This window comes from Salminus brasiliensis, chromosome 8 (assembly GCF_030463535.1).
Source record: "Salminus brasiliensis chromosome 8, fSalBra1.hap2, whole genome shotgun sequence".
NCBI lineage: Eukaryota > Metazoa > Chordata > Actinopteri > Characiformes > Bryconidae > Salminus > Salminus brasiliensis.
The window spans coordinates 29,400,559-29,414,886 of NC_132885.1; the positions used below are offsets into that span (position 1 = coordinate 29,400,559).

Genomic DNA, 14,328 nt, shown 5'->3' on the forward strand with positions numbered 1-14,328 from the left:
CGATTCTCCTTCTTCCGCTTGACAGCCTCCCTCACTGCTGGTGTTCACCAACAGGTTCTTTGGTTGCCATCATAACAGGCACGGACAAGGTTTTGGCAACAGCTATGAACAGTTGCTTCCACAACTGAGGTCTTCAACAAGGTCAATTCTGAATCAGTGTCTCCAACCTCCTCCAGAACATGTGAGAAGCTCCCTTGGAGATGAGAGTTCGGAGATGAAAATCAGAGTCCTCTGCCAGCTTTCCCTGGCAGACACAGACTACTCGTTTGGGCCTGTCAGGTTTGTCTGGCAGGTTTAGCTGCCACCTGATTCAACTCATCAGATGGTGATCAGCTCACAGCTCAGCACCTCTCTTTACCAATGCATCCGAAACACGCAGCCACAGGTCAGACGACAAGACCTCGATGTCGGTAACTTACCTCTGACCCAAGGTGCTCTGTACCAAGTACACTTATAAGCAACCTTGTGTTTGAACGTGCTGTTTGTTATGGACAAACTGTGACTAGCACAGAAGTCCAATAACATCCCACCAAGGATCAATAGTCAATGCTTCAGCATGACTTAATTACTATGGGTCACGGACATTACTGAAGACTTGCTGCGCAACAGGGAATCGGTCACAGCTTCTCTGGCCAGCCTGCGAATCCCTTCCTGCACCAAACCTTCACCAAACACGTCAGTTGTTGTCCGTGAATCCAGAAGGTTGGCCTGAAACAGAGAAGAAAGCTCAGAGTAAATAGAAGTCTTATTTCTAGAGGAACAAGATACACTTCTCATCTGATTACGGTGCTTCAAGTGTTTGTGCTCAGTAACAGTATTTCTTCACCTCTTCCAGAGCGATGAAAGTGGACAGAATATCTCCAGCCTGGCCAGAGGCGATGTCATCACCCAACAAGTTGTCCGTCAAGGTGGTAGCCATCTCTTTTTCCCTCTGGGCCTGGAGCTCCCGCTCTTTATTGACGGGCAGGTTTCGGACCTCTTCCACAATCCTGGATGAACACATTTACAGTCAGAGCAGTTCATCATTCTACGGTCCAGGCGGACCTTTTCATAATAGCCGTTGACAGACTGAAAGTAAAATAAGGTGTTTATCAGCTGTGCTGTTGAACCTTACTTTATCAACTTCTGACGAATCTCCTGGAACTCTTTCTTATTCCTGTCGATGGCTTCTCTTAACAGGACGAGATTCTCAAAGTTCTCCAGAGTCAGGTTCGTCAGGCAGCTGTCGTGCCACGGTGTCTGGCGCTGGGTCATGCTGGTTTTTGCGACCACTTCATCCACATGTACCAGATCCTTCTGGGATTCATCTTCTTCTGACTGTTATTAAGACAAAAGTTTTAGTTGGAATAAAATAAGAGGAAAATCATGACTTACATGCAGACAATATTAATATGTTCAGGTAGAGTAGGGGGTTAAACTGGGTATTTGCACGCTGTTGTTCTCAGGAGGTGAAGCTAGGATGTAAAGCAGGCTTACCTTAGTGGAATCCGTTTCCACAGCTAGTTCTTGATTGGTGATAATCACAGAACTAAAAAAGTTAAGGAAGATGAACCCACAGCTGAAGATGAAGATGAAGAAGTACACCAACGCAGCATAGCGAAGTGCTTCATCCACACTGAAATGGACAGAATATTAAATTAGACAAAACTGTCAGCAGAGTGGCTATAAAATATGAATCTTCACCAAATACAAACGTGCCAAAACAGATGGACGTACACTGAAGTTTACTGCACTCGCATATGTTCACCTAGTGTTCTCTTTCAGAACTGACACTTTTACTTATTTAGTTATAGTCAGAGATCCAGACAAGAGCTGCTTACCCCTTAAATCCATAGTAGATTTTAAACCAGCCATTCTGGGTGATGCAGATGAACAGAGTGTACAGGGCTGTAGGGAAGTCTCCAAAAGCAGATGGAACTTCATCCCCAAACAGCATCACTCCACACAGGCCAAACATCTAGAGCACAATCAATAACAGAGCATTTCAGACACAGCGTACAGCATTTCACCATGAACAAAACACAAGTACAGAGACCTTATCTTTTGGATCGTTTCTGAGATTTTATCATACAAATACGAATTGTGGAAGAGCACATACCACCATGAAGCACATGATGAGGATGAAGATGTTCAGCAGTGCAGACATGGAACGGGCGATGCTGTTGAGTGCTCTGGAAAATCCCTCGGAAAAAGCAAACAGCCTTACACTCCGAAAGAGTCGCAGCGTTCTGGAAAAGGAGAAAAGAAAGAAGCACAAATATTGAACAGTTACAAACTGTGAGCTCAGTCTGAACAGATACACCATCACTCTCCTCTTTTCCATCCTTTTATGAGGAACACTGATCTAGATGAAAAACCTGAGGAGTTTTAAAATGTGGGAACACGTCACTGTAATTTTCCTCACCTGATGATCCTATTTTGGCTTGGGGGCAAGAATCTGTACCCCACCATCAGACCCAGACTGACCAAGAAATCCAGGACATTCCACCCACTCTGCAGATACAGAAGAAATAATGATCAAATAAGACTTGATGAGACACAGCAACCTTCTACAAGGAAAATATGGATTAATAGAAGTAAACATTTTGAGAAAAAAAACAGTACCATCCAGAAAATCCTGAAACCGTAGGTGAACTTGAGAACAATCTCTGAAATGAAAGCGGTGAAGATGATCCACTCCCAGATCAGGAATGCAGTCTCATGGTCCTGAAATTACAGTCAGAAAGAGAGTGGAGTTTAATATACAGGGTTTCTGAAAGTACACTCAAACACAAGTACCAGAAACATCACCTGTCCTACAAAACACACTGACAGAAGCACAGAACTGTACTGTAGGGTTAGTCAGTCAGTGGGAGAGGGAACATGATCGAACTGTCTGAAAATATCTGGTGACATCAAGATTTTGGGTTCTCACCTTGGCAATCCTCGAGTTGGTCTGGACGCTGATGATGATGCAGTTGAGGAGTGCAATGACCAGGATGAGGAACTGGACAATTGGGTGCTCCACAATATACTGGAACATTGCAGAGATGTAGTTTCCAATGTTGTACTCCGTCTACATGTGAGAAGAGAAGAGTGAGAATTATTAACATCTCAGAACTTTTGGTCAGGACTCAAAGGCCCAGTGAAGAGCCAAAGCTGGTCTTATAAAGGTCTTAGGATTTATAGTAGAGCAATTCCACAACTCAGCACATGATGGATTAAACCCAGTGACTCCTTATAGTTCATTACTGAAGTGAAACTCCTTTGTCTTTCTTACATTTTCGTGGAGCAGCTCCATGAAGCCCTCTCCTGGTTCCTCCACTTCCTCCATCACGGACTGTGGTTCCAAAGAGGTTTTAGATGTTTTCTGCCCCCAAAAAGACAGACATTCATTTAGACTCTATATCCATACACACATCTTACACAAAATGTATTTACCAAAAGCTCTGGAAAGAACCTGAAAAAACAGGTAAATGGAGAAGTTTAAGAGAACAGGTAAAAAAGAACCTGGTCCACCTTGAGCATGGCGAGGTGCTTCTGGTTCTGTCTGCTGGGAGACAGAAGGGCTTTCTCCTCTCTTACTTCCTCCTTCTTCTTCTTCTTTTGGTGATCGCTCATCTCTTCTGAGACTCGATCAGCTGCTGTCTGCTCCTTAAAAGCTCCGCCGCTCTGTTCGTTACCATGGAATCTCTCTCACTCTATGACGTCATAAACGTTCCACCATCAAACGTCACCCAGCCGACAAGCGCATCTGCTAGTTAGCGCATATGCTAGTCTAGTTGGGTCACGAGGACTGATCACATGTCGTTGATCTGAATACTAAGTGATTGTAAATGGACAGAATATTCATATATGATATTATCTAGTGGTCACTGATCAATAAAAATGAAGATTAAAATATTAGAATTATTAGAACAGAATATTTTTTATAGATATACTTATATTTATAGGCGGTTCACTGACAACTGTAAACATGGAGGATCAACTTCCGGTTGATAAAACCAACCCCTTTATTGCTGGAAGTGTTTCACTGAAGTCATTCTGAATTTGTGTTAACAGTTAACAATTTAGCTCCACTTTAAAGAAAAAATAATGAATATTGATGAAATATAAAGGTTTAGGTTGTGTTCGATACACTACCCGTATTGTGATATTACAGATTAGCATTACCTGAAGGAAATACAGAGCTTGCAAATAAGTAAATAAACCTTTCTGCAGCTTCTTTAAAAAAAAACTTGTCTAAAGAAAAATTTCATCAACGATGTGTTTAAAAATGAAAAAGAGGAAAATCCATAAACTAAAGATTTCATTGTTTTATAAATATAAGATATGTTACAGTCTGTTCCACATCAAACACACTGATATTTTTATCATATTTTATATTGGGAATTTACATCAACAAAAGTTACAAAATTTATATTTAGATTTCACATTTATACATTTTTATCATTATATTCCCCTCATAATAAGCACCTTCAGATATCAAACATGTCTGGGGGATTGACTGCTTATGGGGTAAGGGACGTTTATTAAATAATAAAGAAATATTTATTGAAAATTTTAAATTCATCAAGAATGTCGGACACGTGACCAGTAGAGGGCACTGATCTGCAGGTTTTTGGTAAAGACTGAAACTTACATTGTAGCCACATTAAAGTGAATACCACATTTAATGCCTGCTTATTTAATAATAAAATAATATTTAATATTTGTTATACTGCATAAATTCAATGAGTTTAAGATGTGGACAGGTAATAATTTTAACACACTAAGCTACTAATCACAGGTAGGCCGGAGAGTGACAATCAGGAACTGCTGAATATTTACCTTTACATTTAAATACAGACAGTTCTGACACTCTAAGAAAGAGGAAAGATAGAAAATGAAGGCTTGTGCAGGTTTAAATATTTTCATATGCCAGGTGAAGTTCAGTGACTTGGAAATTGTTTTGTCTCCATTCCCTGACTCACACTCACCAATAACCATTTCTCGGAGCTGTGTGGAGTGTTCTTTCTTTAGTCTTCATGGTGTCTTCATTTGTAGGGAGGAATACTGATTAACCAGTGACTGGAGCTTCATTTCTATTTTCTTGTGCATCCAGTTAAAACTGGAGAAGGTGGTTTTGTAGAAAGCTAGTTTTTTTTAATCCGACACCCTACTTTCAGTCTGATGGCTTGGGGGAAGAAGTTATTGCAGAGTCTGGTCGTGTTGGACCTGATGCTGCGGTACCTTCTTCCTGATGGCAGGAGGGAGAACAGTCTGTGTGAAGGGTGGGTGGGGTCATCCACAATGGTGGTTGCTTTGCGGACGCAGCGGGCAATGTAAATGCTAATAATAACTTACCTCAGCATTGCAAATAATTATTTACCTCAGCAGTGCTAATAATTATTTACCTCAGCATTGCTAATAATTATTTACCTAAGCAGTGCTAATAATTATTTACCTTAGCAGTGCTAATAATGATTTACCTAAGCAGTGCTAATAATTATTTACCTCAGCAGTGCTAATAATTATTTACCTCAGCATTGCTAATAATTATTTACCTCAGCAGTGCTAATAATTATTTACCTCAGCATTGCTAATAATTATTTACCTAAGCAGTGCTAATAATTATTTACCTCAGCATTGCTAATAATTATTTACCTCAGCATTGCTAATAATTATTTACCTAAGCAGTGCTAATAATTATTTACCTTAGCAGTGCTAATAATTATTTACCTCAGCATTGCTAATAATTATTTACCTCAGCAGTGCTAATAATTATTTACCTCAGCATTGCTAATAATTATTTACCTCAGCATTGCTAATAATTATTTACCTAAGCAGTGCTAATAATTATTTACCTCAGCATTGCTAATAATTATTTACCTTAGCAGTGCTAATAATTATTTACCTTAGCAGTGCTAATAATTATTTACCTCAGCATTGCTAATAATTATTTACCTCAGCATTGCTAATAATAATTTACCTCAGCAGAGCAAATAATTATTTACCTCAGCATTGCTAATAGTTATTTACCTCAGCAGTGCTAATAATTATTTACCTCAGCATTGCTAATAATTATTTACCTCAGCAGTGCTAATAATTATTTACCTTAGCAGTGCTAATAATTATTTACCTCAGCATTGCTAATAATTATTTACCTCAGCATTGCTAATAATAATTTACCTCAGCAGAGCAAATTATTATTTACCTCAGCATTGCTAATAGTTATTTACCTCAGCAGTGCTAATAATTATTTACCTCAGCATTGCTAATAATAATTTACCTCAATATTGCTAATAATAATTTACCTCAGAGTCTGCATAATAATTTACCTCAGCATTGCTAAAAATGATTTACCTCAGCATTGCTAATAATTTACCTCAGCAGTGCTAATAATGATTTACCTCAGCAGTGCTAATAACTATTTACCTCAGCAGTGCTAATAACTATTTACCTCAGCAGTGCTAATAATTATTGAACTCAGCAGTGCTAATAATTATTGAACTCAGCACTCAGCAGTGCTAATAATAATTTACCTCAGCACTCGGCTAGTGCTAATAATAATTTACCTCAGCACTCGGCTAGTGCTAATAATAATTTAATCTCAGCAGTGCTAATAATAATTTACCTCAGCACACAGCAGTCCTAATAATAATTTCATCTCAGCATTGCTAATAATAATTTCATCTCAGCAGTGCTAATAATAATTTACCTCAGCAGTGCAAATAGTAATTTCATCTCAGCATTGCTAATAATAGTTTACCTCAGAGTATGCATAATAATTTACCTCAGAGTCTGCATAATAATTTACGTCAGCACTACTAATAATTATTTACCTCAGCAGCGCTAATAATTATTTACCTCAGAGTCTGCATAATAATTTACCTCAGCAGTACTAATAATTATTTACCTCAGCATTGCTAATAATTATTTACCTCAGCACTCATCAGTTCTAATAATTATTTACCTCAGCATTGCTAATAATAATTTACCTCAGTAGTGCTAATAATAATTTACCTCAGCAGTGCTAATAATTATTTACCTCAGCAGTGCTAATAATAATTTCATCTCAGCAGTGCTAATAATAATTTACCTCAGAGTCTGCATAATAATTTACCTCAGCAGTACTAATAATTATTTACCTCAGCAGTGCTAATAATAATTTACCTCAGAGTCTGCATAATAATTTACCTCAGCAGTACTAATAATTATTTACCTCAGCAGTGCTAATAATTATTTACCTCAGAGTCTGCATAATAATTTACCTCAGCAGTACTAATAATTATTTACCTCAGCAGTGCTAATAATAATTTACCTCAGCAGTACTAATAATTATTTACCTCAGCAGTGCTAATAATTATTTACCTCAGAGTCTGCATAATAATTTACCTCAGCAGTACTAATAATTATTTACCTCAGCAGTGCTAATAATAATTTACCTCAGCAGTACTAATAATTATTTACCTCAGCAGTGCTAATAATTATTTACCTCAGCAGTGCTAATAATAATTCCATCTCAGCATTGCTAATAATAATTTACCTCAATATTGCTAATAATAATTTACCTCAGTAGTGCTAATAATAATTTATCTCAGCAGTGCTAATAATTATTTATCTCAGTAGTGCTAATAATTATTTACCTCTGCATTGCTAATAATTATTTACCTCAGCAGTGCTAATAATAATTTACCTCAGCAGTGCTAATAATAATTTATCTCAGTATTGCTAATAATTATTTACCTCAGCAGTGCTAATAATAATTTACCTCAGCAGTGCTAATAATTATTTATCTCAGCAGTGCTAATAATAAGTTTAAAATTAAACTATTCCACAGTCTCACTCACTCACCTCCAAACTAACCAAAATAAAGAAAAAACACACAGGATAAATTAGATTTTTGTAAATTACATAATTTATATCATGTGGGTCTACAAAAAGCATTAAAGTAATGAAGTTATGGGTGGAGCACAAGCCGTTAATATGAGTGCAGACAAGAGAACAGAGCCAACCCCTACTGTACAAATCCTACACAGAGTGAGTGGAGACTGTAGAAGCTAAACATTACATTAAATGAATGAAAAAACACCCAAAACCCCAATTAATATAACATTAGTGCTAACTCATCATCTACTGAGGGACAAGTTCATGAAATATCACTCCTAATTTTCTTATTAATAATACATTTCAGTAAGTAGTTTCACCAAGCTGCCCTGAAACCATCAACATAGCTAACAGTAAGTTAGCTAGCTAGTGCTAGCTTCATAGCCGTCTTCTCTGAAGTAACTTCATGTTATTCAGTATTTTTGAGTTTGATTATAACTTCACTAGCTAAGTAAACTGTCCATAATGCAGTTTATTACATTTATGACCATGTATCTCATATTTAGCACATAACACAATATTTGACCCTCTTTAAAACGTTAGCTGGTTAATTCTGAATATTCAGCTAGCTCGCTAACATGCTAGCTTATTAGCGACTAGCTACGCGTTTTACAAAGTCTCAGCTAGCTAGCTGATACCAAATTAAGCAAACAAGATAGAAAAGGCGGTTATCAAATATATTTATTTTGAACAATATTTACACTTATATCCACAGTAATCTTACAATATCCACACACCCCAGCGTTGTCACAAAGTGCAGTAATGACGAGGCTGTGTAGTTTTTTTCTTTTAACTGTTTATCTGAACATCAATCTTCTTTCCATCAGGTCAAATTCCACCTATTTCTCCTTCCTCGCCCTTCTCTTTCCATCCTCGACTGCTTAACCTCTCTCCATCATCTTTCTGCTGCATCTCTATCTCTATATCTATCTCTCACTATTCATCTTTTAGACCAGTTGCCAGATGTCCACCTCTGTCCTTCTGTTTTTAACAGGAATATAAAATAAAAGGTTGATAGAAAACAGAAGGTTGGCCTGAAACAGAGAAGAAAGCTCAGAGTAAATAGAAGTCTTATTTCTAGAGGAACAAGATACACTTCTCATCTGATTACAGTGCTTCAAGTGTTTGTGCTAAGTAACAGTATTTCTTCACCTCTTCCAGAGCGATGAAAGTAGACAGAATATCATGGCCAGAGGCGATGTCATCACCCAACAAGTTGTCCGTCAAGGTGGTGGCCATCTCTTTCTCCGTCTGGGCCTGGAGCTCCCGCTCTTTATTGATGGGCAGGTTTCGGACCTCATCCACAATCCTGGATGAACACATTTACAGTCAGAGCAGTGCATCATTCTACGGTCCAGGCGGACCTTTTCATAATAGCCGTTGACAGACTGAAAGTAAAATAAGGTGTTTATTAGCTGTGCTGTTGACCCATACTTCATCAACTTCTGGCGAATCTCCTGGAACTCATTCCGGTCAATGGCCAAACTTAACAGGACCAGATTTTGTCAAAAGTCAGGTTCGTGAGACACCTGTCATGAGACTGTGTCTGGCGCTGGGTCATGCTGGTTTATGCGACTATTTCCTCCACATGTACCAGATCCTTCTGGGATTCATCTTCTTCTGACTGTTATTGTGACAAAAATAATTCAGTTTGAATAAATATAGAGAAAGAAAAATGACTTATATGCAGACAATATTAATATGTTCATCTTGCGTATCTTTAAGTAGGGGGTTAAACTGGGTATTTGCACACTGTTGTTCTCAGGAGGTGAAGCTAGGATGTAAAGCAGGCTTACCTTAGTGGAATCTGCTTCCACAGCTAGTTCTTGATTCATGATAATCACAGAACTAAAAATGTTCAGGAAGATGAACCCACAGCTGAAGATGAAGAAGTACACCAATGCAGCATAGCGAAGAGCTTCATCCACACTGAAATGGACAGAATATTAAATTAGACAAAACTGTCAGTAGAGCGGCTATAAAATATGACTCTTCACCAAATACAAACGTGCCAAAACAGATGGACGTACACTGAAGTTTACTGCACTCACATATGTTCACCTAGTGTTCTCTTTCAGAACTGACACTTTTACTCATTTAGTTAAAGTCAGAGATCCAGACAAGAGCTGCTTACCCCTTAAAACCATAGTAGATTTTAAACCAGCCATGGGTGATGCAGATGAACAGAGTGTACAGGGCTGTAGGGAAGTCTCCAAAAGCAAATGGAACATCATCCTCAAACAGCATCACTCCACACAGGCCAAACATCTAGAGCACATTTAAAGACAAAGCTGTTCACACACAGCGTAGAGCATTACACCATGCCCAAGAGAAGGAGCGGGAGATGCTGTTGAGTGCTCTGGAAAATCCCTAGAAGAAAGCAAACAGCCTGACACGCCGAAAGAGTCGCAGCATTCTGGAAAAGGAGAAAAGAAAGAAGCACAAATATTGAACAGTTAAGAATTGTAAACTCGGTCTAAACAGATACATCATCACTCTCCTCTTGTCCATTTCTTTATGAGGACCATTGATCTAGATGAAAAACCTGATGAGATCTTAAAATGTGGGAACACGTCACTGTAATTTTCCTCACCTGATGACCCTATTTTGGCTTGGGGGCAAGAATCTGTACCCTTGATCAATCTAAGAGCCAGATTGATCAAGAAATCCAGGACATTCCACCCGCTCTGCAGATACAGAAGAAGTAAAGATCAAATAAGACTTGATGAGACACAGCAACCTTCTACAAGGAAAATATGGATTAATAGGAGTAAACATTTTGAGGAGGTTCCAGGAGAAAACTGTAAAAAACAATGCCACCAAAAAAATACTGAAACCGCAGGTCAATTTGAGAACAATCTCTGAAATAAAAGCGGTGAAGATGATCCGCTCCCAGATCAGGAATGCAGTCTCATGGTCCTGAAATTACAGTGAGAAAGAGAGTGGAGTTTAATATACAGGGTTTCTGAAAGTCTCAGAAACATCACCCGTCATCACCTACAAAACACACTGATAGAAGCACAGAGCTGTGCTGTAGAGTTAGTCAATCAGTGGGAGAGGCAACATGATCGGACTGTCTGAAAATATCTGGTGGCGTTAAGATTTAGTGTTCTCACCTTGGCAATTCTTGAGATGGTCTTGGCGCTGATGATGACACAGTTAACCAGAGCAATGACCATGATGAGGAACTGGAGAATGGGATGCTCCACAATATACTGGAACATTGCAGTGAGGTAGTTTCCAATGCTGTACTCAGTCTACATGTGAGAAGAGAAGAGTGAGCATTAATTACAAGCCACCTCAGGTTCTCATGCTAGGAGACAGAAGGGCTTTCTCCTCTCTTTCTTCTTCCTTCTTCCTCTGATGATCGGTCATCTCTTCTAACGGAGCGGTTAAAGAAGCTCCTCCATCAGAAACACGTCTGTCTGAGACTCGATCAGCTGCTGTCTGCTCCTTAAAAGCTCCACCGCTCGGTTCATGATGTTGATCTAGATAGAGAAGTAACTGCAAGGTGACAAAAATTAAATAATTTAAAAATATATAAAACTATACAGCTCTGTGCAGATGTTTTAGATATCTGTGATAATTAAGAGTTAAAAAGCGGCTTTTCTGAGCAAGTGTTTATTTCCTCAGTAAAACATTAATATTAAAATAAATACTAATAACATTCCTATAGAAAGTTGTGGTTTTTCATCACTGTGTTCATTAAATCATCTCCAAAGTTCTCCTCATGGGAGTGTAGTATTATTTATAGTTATCATCCAATACAGGGCGTTTCTAGACTAGTTTTACCTCTGCTTGTCTAATCATTTTACTAGTTAATAAGAAGAAGAAGATTATTATACTAGTAATATTGCTGTCACTCACATGTATGAACTATTCTCTTTGCTGAATAAAACTACATGTGAAATAGTGATGTCATCTTTGCATCATCAGCTCATGTTAGTTGGAGAAGCCAGGCTTTTTAATGAGGAGGTTACTGCTATATTGGCGAGCTCGCGACGCTCATTTTACAAGCTTGTGTTATCAGAGCCTCTTTCACTAGCTAGCAGAAATACAGCCTATGCTAACGCTACTGATGCCTTTTCTTTACTGTTCTCATGTGTGTGTTGGTAAGTTATCCGCTTATAAAAGGCCTTAACTAAAGCGCACACAGCTCTGAGCTGCATTACCTTGTCTGTTGAGTGTCTGACAGCATTAGCTGCTCAAGCTTTTGAACAGACGCTGGGGCATGATGGGCATTATTGCACTGCTGCCACCTACTGGCTGAGTAGATCACTGCAGGATGGAAGTGGTGTACAGGTGCTCCTAATAAAGCTGAAGTACGATTTACATTTTTTTACTCAAGTATAAAAGTACAAAATGCTACAAAATGGACTGAAGTCTTGTGCTGTTTGTGTTTGTGTTACTCGGCCAATGTCTGTAGGTCTGGTTGGACACTCTGCATTACTGGCTTTTTAACCCAATAGAGCCACATCAGCACATCAGCCTCACTGAACACACAGTCAGTTCATGCCAGCCTACAGAACACATGAGGGGCAGAGTTGTACTGTGTGTGAGCTGCAGATGTATTTCCTGCACTTGATGCAGGTAGACTGAGTCTTTCTGCTGCTACAGACGTACACCACATGCACAGCATCTTACACCTACTTCAGGTTCTGCAGATGGTTGTTCTGAGGGTTGGGCTGAGAGGGCACCAGCATCCTCCTCCTGAATCAACAAAAATGTGATCTTCAAATTCTGAAAGATCGTTCTCTTCATCATCTCCCCAAACGTCTTTCTCTTAAAAAGTGATTTCCAAGCCCCTTTAAGCAGAGACTCTTCTCTCCATCTTGATCAGCTGTGATGCAGAGCAATACTGGCAAATCTGTTCACTTATCCATCCTAATTTGCAGGTAGGATAGAAAGCTTTCCACAAGACAGAGACTAAAATGTGCAGGAATGTTGGAGCAGACATAAACTGGACAAGAACTGAATGGCTCACAACTTGTTTTTGCTTAATCCAGAAAAAAACATAGGTTTTACTAATTGATCCAAATATGAATAAATCCAAAAATTGCAAATATTACTGTAAAATTAAATGGATTCTCAGTCATAACCAGCAGCACTGTAAAAAACCCAGGAGTTGTTTTGACTCTGGCTTCTCATTTGATGCACACATCTGTTACATAGTTAAAATGGCCTTCTTCCACCTACGTAATATTGCCAATCTGCGTAATGTACTCTCCTTACATGACACAGAGAAGCTGTGTCCTATTCTCTCGTCCCTGCACTGGTTACCAGTTAAATTCTGCATTGATTATAAAATAAATGTTTTGGCCCCACAATACTCAATACGGGACTCAGATAATCCATTAATGCACTGTACTGTTATCCTTGCTGATGGAGCTTGTAAGAATACTAACACATTTGGACTGTACAGCTCTCTGTTCACAGGTCCCTGATCAGTGCTGCAGTCTCTCTAATCTACTTCCTTTACAGGCTGCACATCAGTCTATTCAAACTCCTAAACACATCAACATTTTCTCCTTTGTTTTCTCTCCCCTGTGTGCTGAACTGCCCTCTGCTGTCTGCTTGCTGCTGATCCGAGTCCATTTGTGGTCGGTTGCCCTTGCCTACACTTTGGATCCTGTCCCCCTATATTACCCCCCAAATTTGAATTGAATTGACAGGTTTTCAGTGCTTGAAATGTAACCACATGCAAACACACACACACACACACACCAGGCTATGTAGAAGAAGGACAGAGTGTAAAAAAAAAAAAGTAAAAGAGAAAAAAGTGATTTTTTTTTTTAATGCTCCTTTTGAGTTTTCGATTTACACACATAATAACAGTCTAGATTTCAGGTCTTATTTTAGAATTTAGTTCTTTTCACTATGACTCGTGAGCACAATTGGCCGTGCTCTTTCCTCTTATCACTCCTAAGTGATGTTGGCAGGCATAGTTCTGTTAGCTGGTGCAGTGGAGCTGCGGTTCAGCATGTTTGCGGGGGCTGGCTTCGCATGTATTGTTGGAGACATGGGTTAAGTACCCTCCGAGTGTCAGGAGCATTTCTAGGAGCTACAAACGTGTGGGTTAATTGGCAGAACCAGAATGGGAGAAACAATAGCTAGCGTGCACAACTGACTAACATTTATGAAGGCACTGTTTCCTGAAAACAGGGAGACATAAATCAACCCTCAGGAAAGCCTGTGCTTTTTCTTAATTCTAAATTCTACACACTTACTAAGACTTCTACTGTAAACACATGTAGACCACATAACGTACACGGCCATAATTAATGTGGAGGTATAAGTGACATTTAGCAGACTTCATGACAACAGTTTACCTGAGACAGAAGTTGCTGTTAGAACAAGGGTGTCCAATCCTGACCCTGATGAGTTTATCTCCAGTCCTAATCTAACACACCAGAAACAGGTCATGAAGACCTTCAGGGGTATCAGAGTATTAGAACCATGTGTTGGATATGAACTCTCATA

The 14,328-nt window shown here is 39.0% G+C and overlaps 1 protein-coding gene across 1 annotated transcript; it reads right to left on the bottom strand.

The window, feature by feature from the left end:
- Positions 1-561: 561 nt before the first annotated feature.
- On the bottom strand, positions 562-12,612 carry LOC140561416 (cation channel sperm-associated protein 4-like). Its single transcript, XM_072686612.1, has 16 exons — positions 12,499-12,612; positions 10,965-11,105; positions 10,043-10,116; positions 9,283-9,333; positions 9,001-9,157; positions 3,490-3,651; positions 3,260-3,319; positions 2,915-3,055; positions 2,605-2,706; positions 2,405-2,493; positions 2,099-2,228; positions 1,821-1,957; positions 1,477-1,615; positions 1,115-1,317; positions 827-989; positions 562-708 (listed from the first exon to the last, which is right to left on the bottom strand). The coding sequence occupies exons 1-16, from the start codon at positions 12,610-12,612 to the stop codon at positions 562-564; spliced, it is 2,010 nt and encodes a 669-aa protein (XP_072542713.1).
- Positions 12,613-14,328: the final 1,716 nt, after the last annotated feature.

Coding starts and splice junctions, on each gene's coding strand:
- LOC140561416 (XM_072686612.1), bottom strand. CDS start 12,612: ATGATGAAGAGAACGATCTTTCAGAATTTGAAGATCACATTTTTGTTG. Junction 2,707..2,914: donor CCAACTCGAGGATTGCCAAG/GTGAGAACCCAA, acceptor CTGTAATTTCAG/GACCATGAGACTGCATTCCT. Junction 990..1,114: donor ATTCGTCAGAAGTTGATAAA/GTAAGGTTCAAC, acceptor GTGTTCATCCAG/GATTGTGGAAGAGGTCCGAA.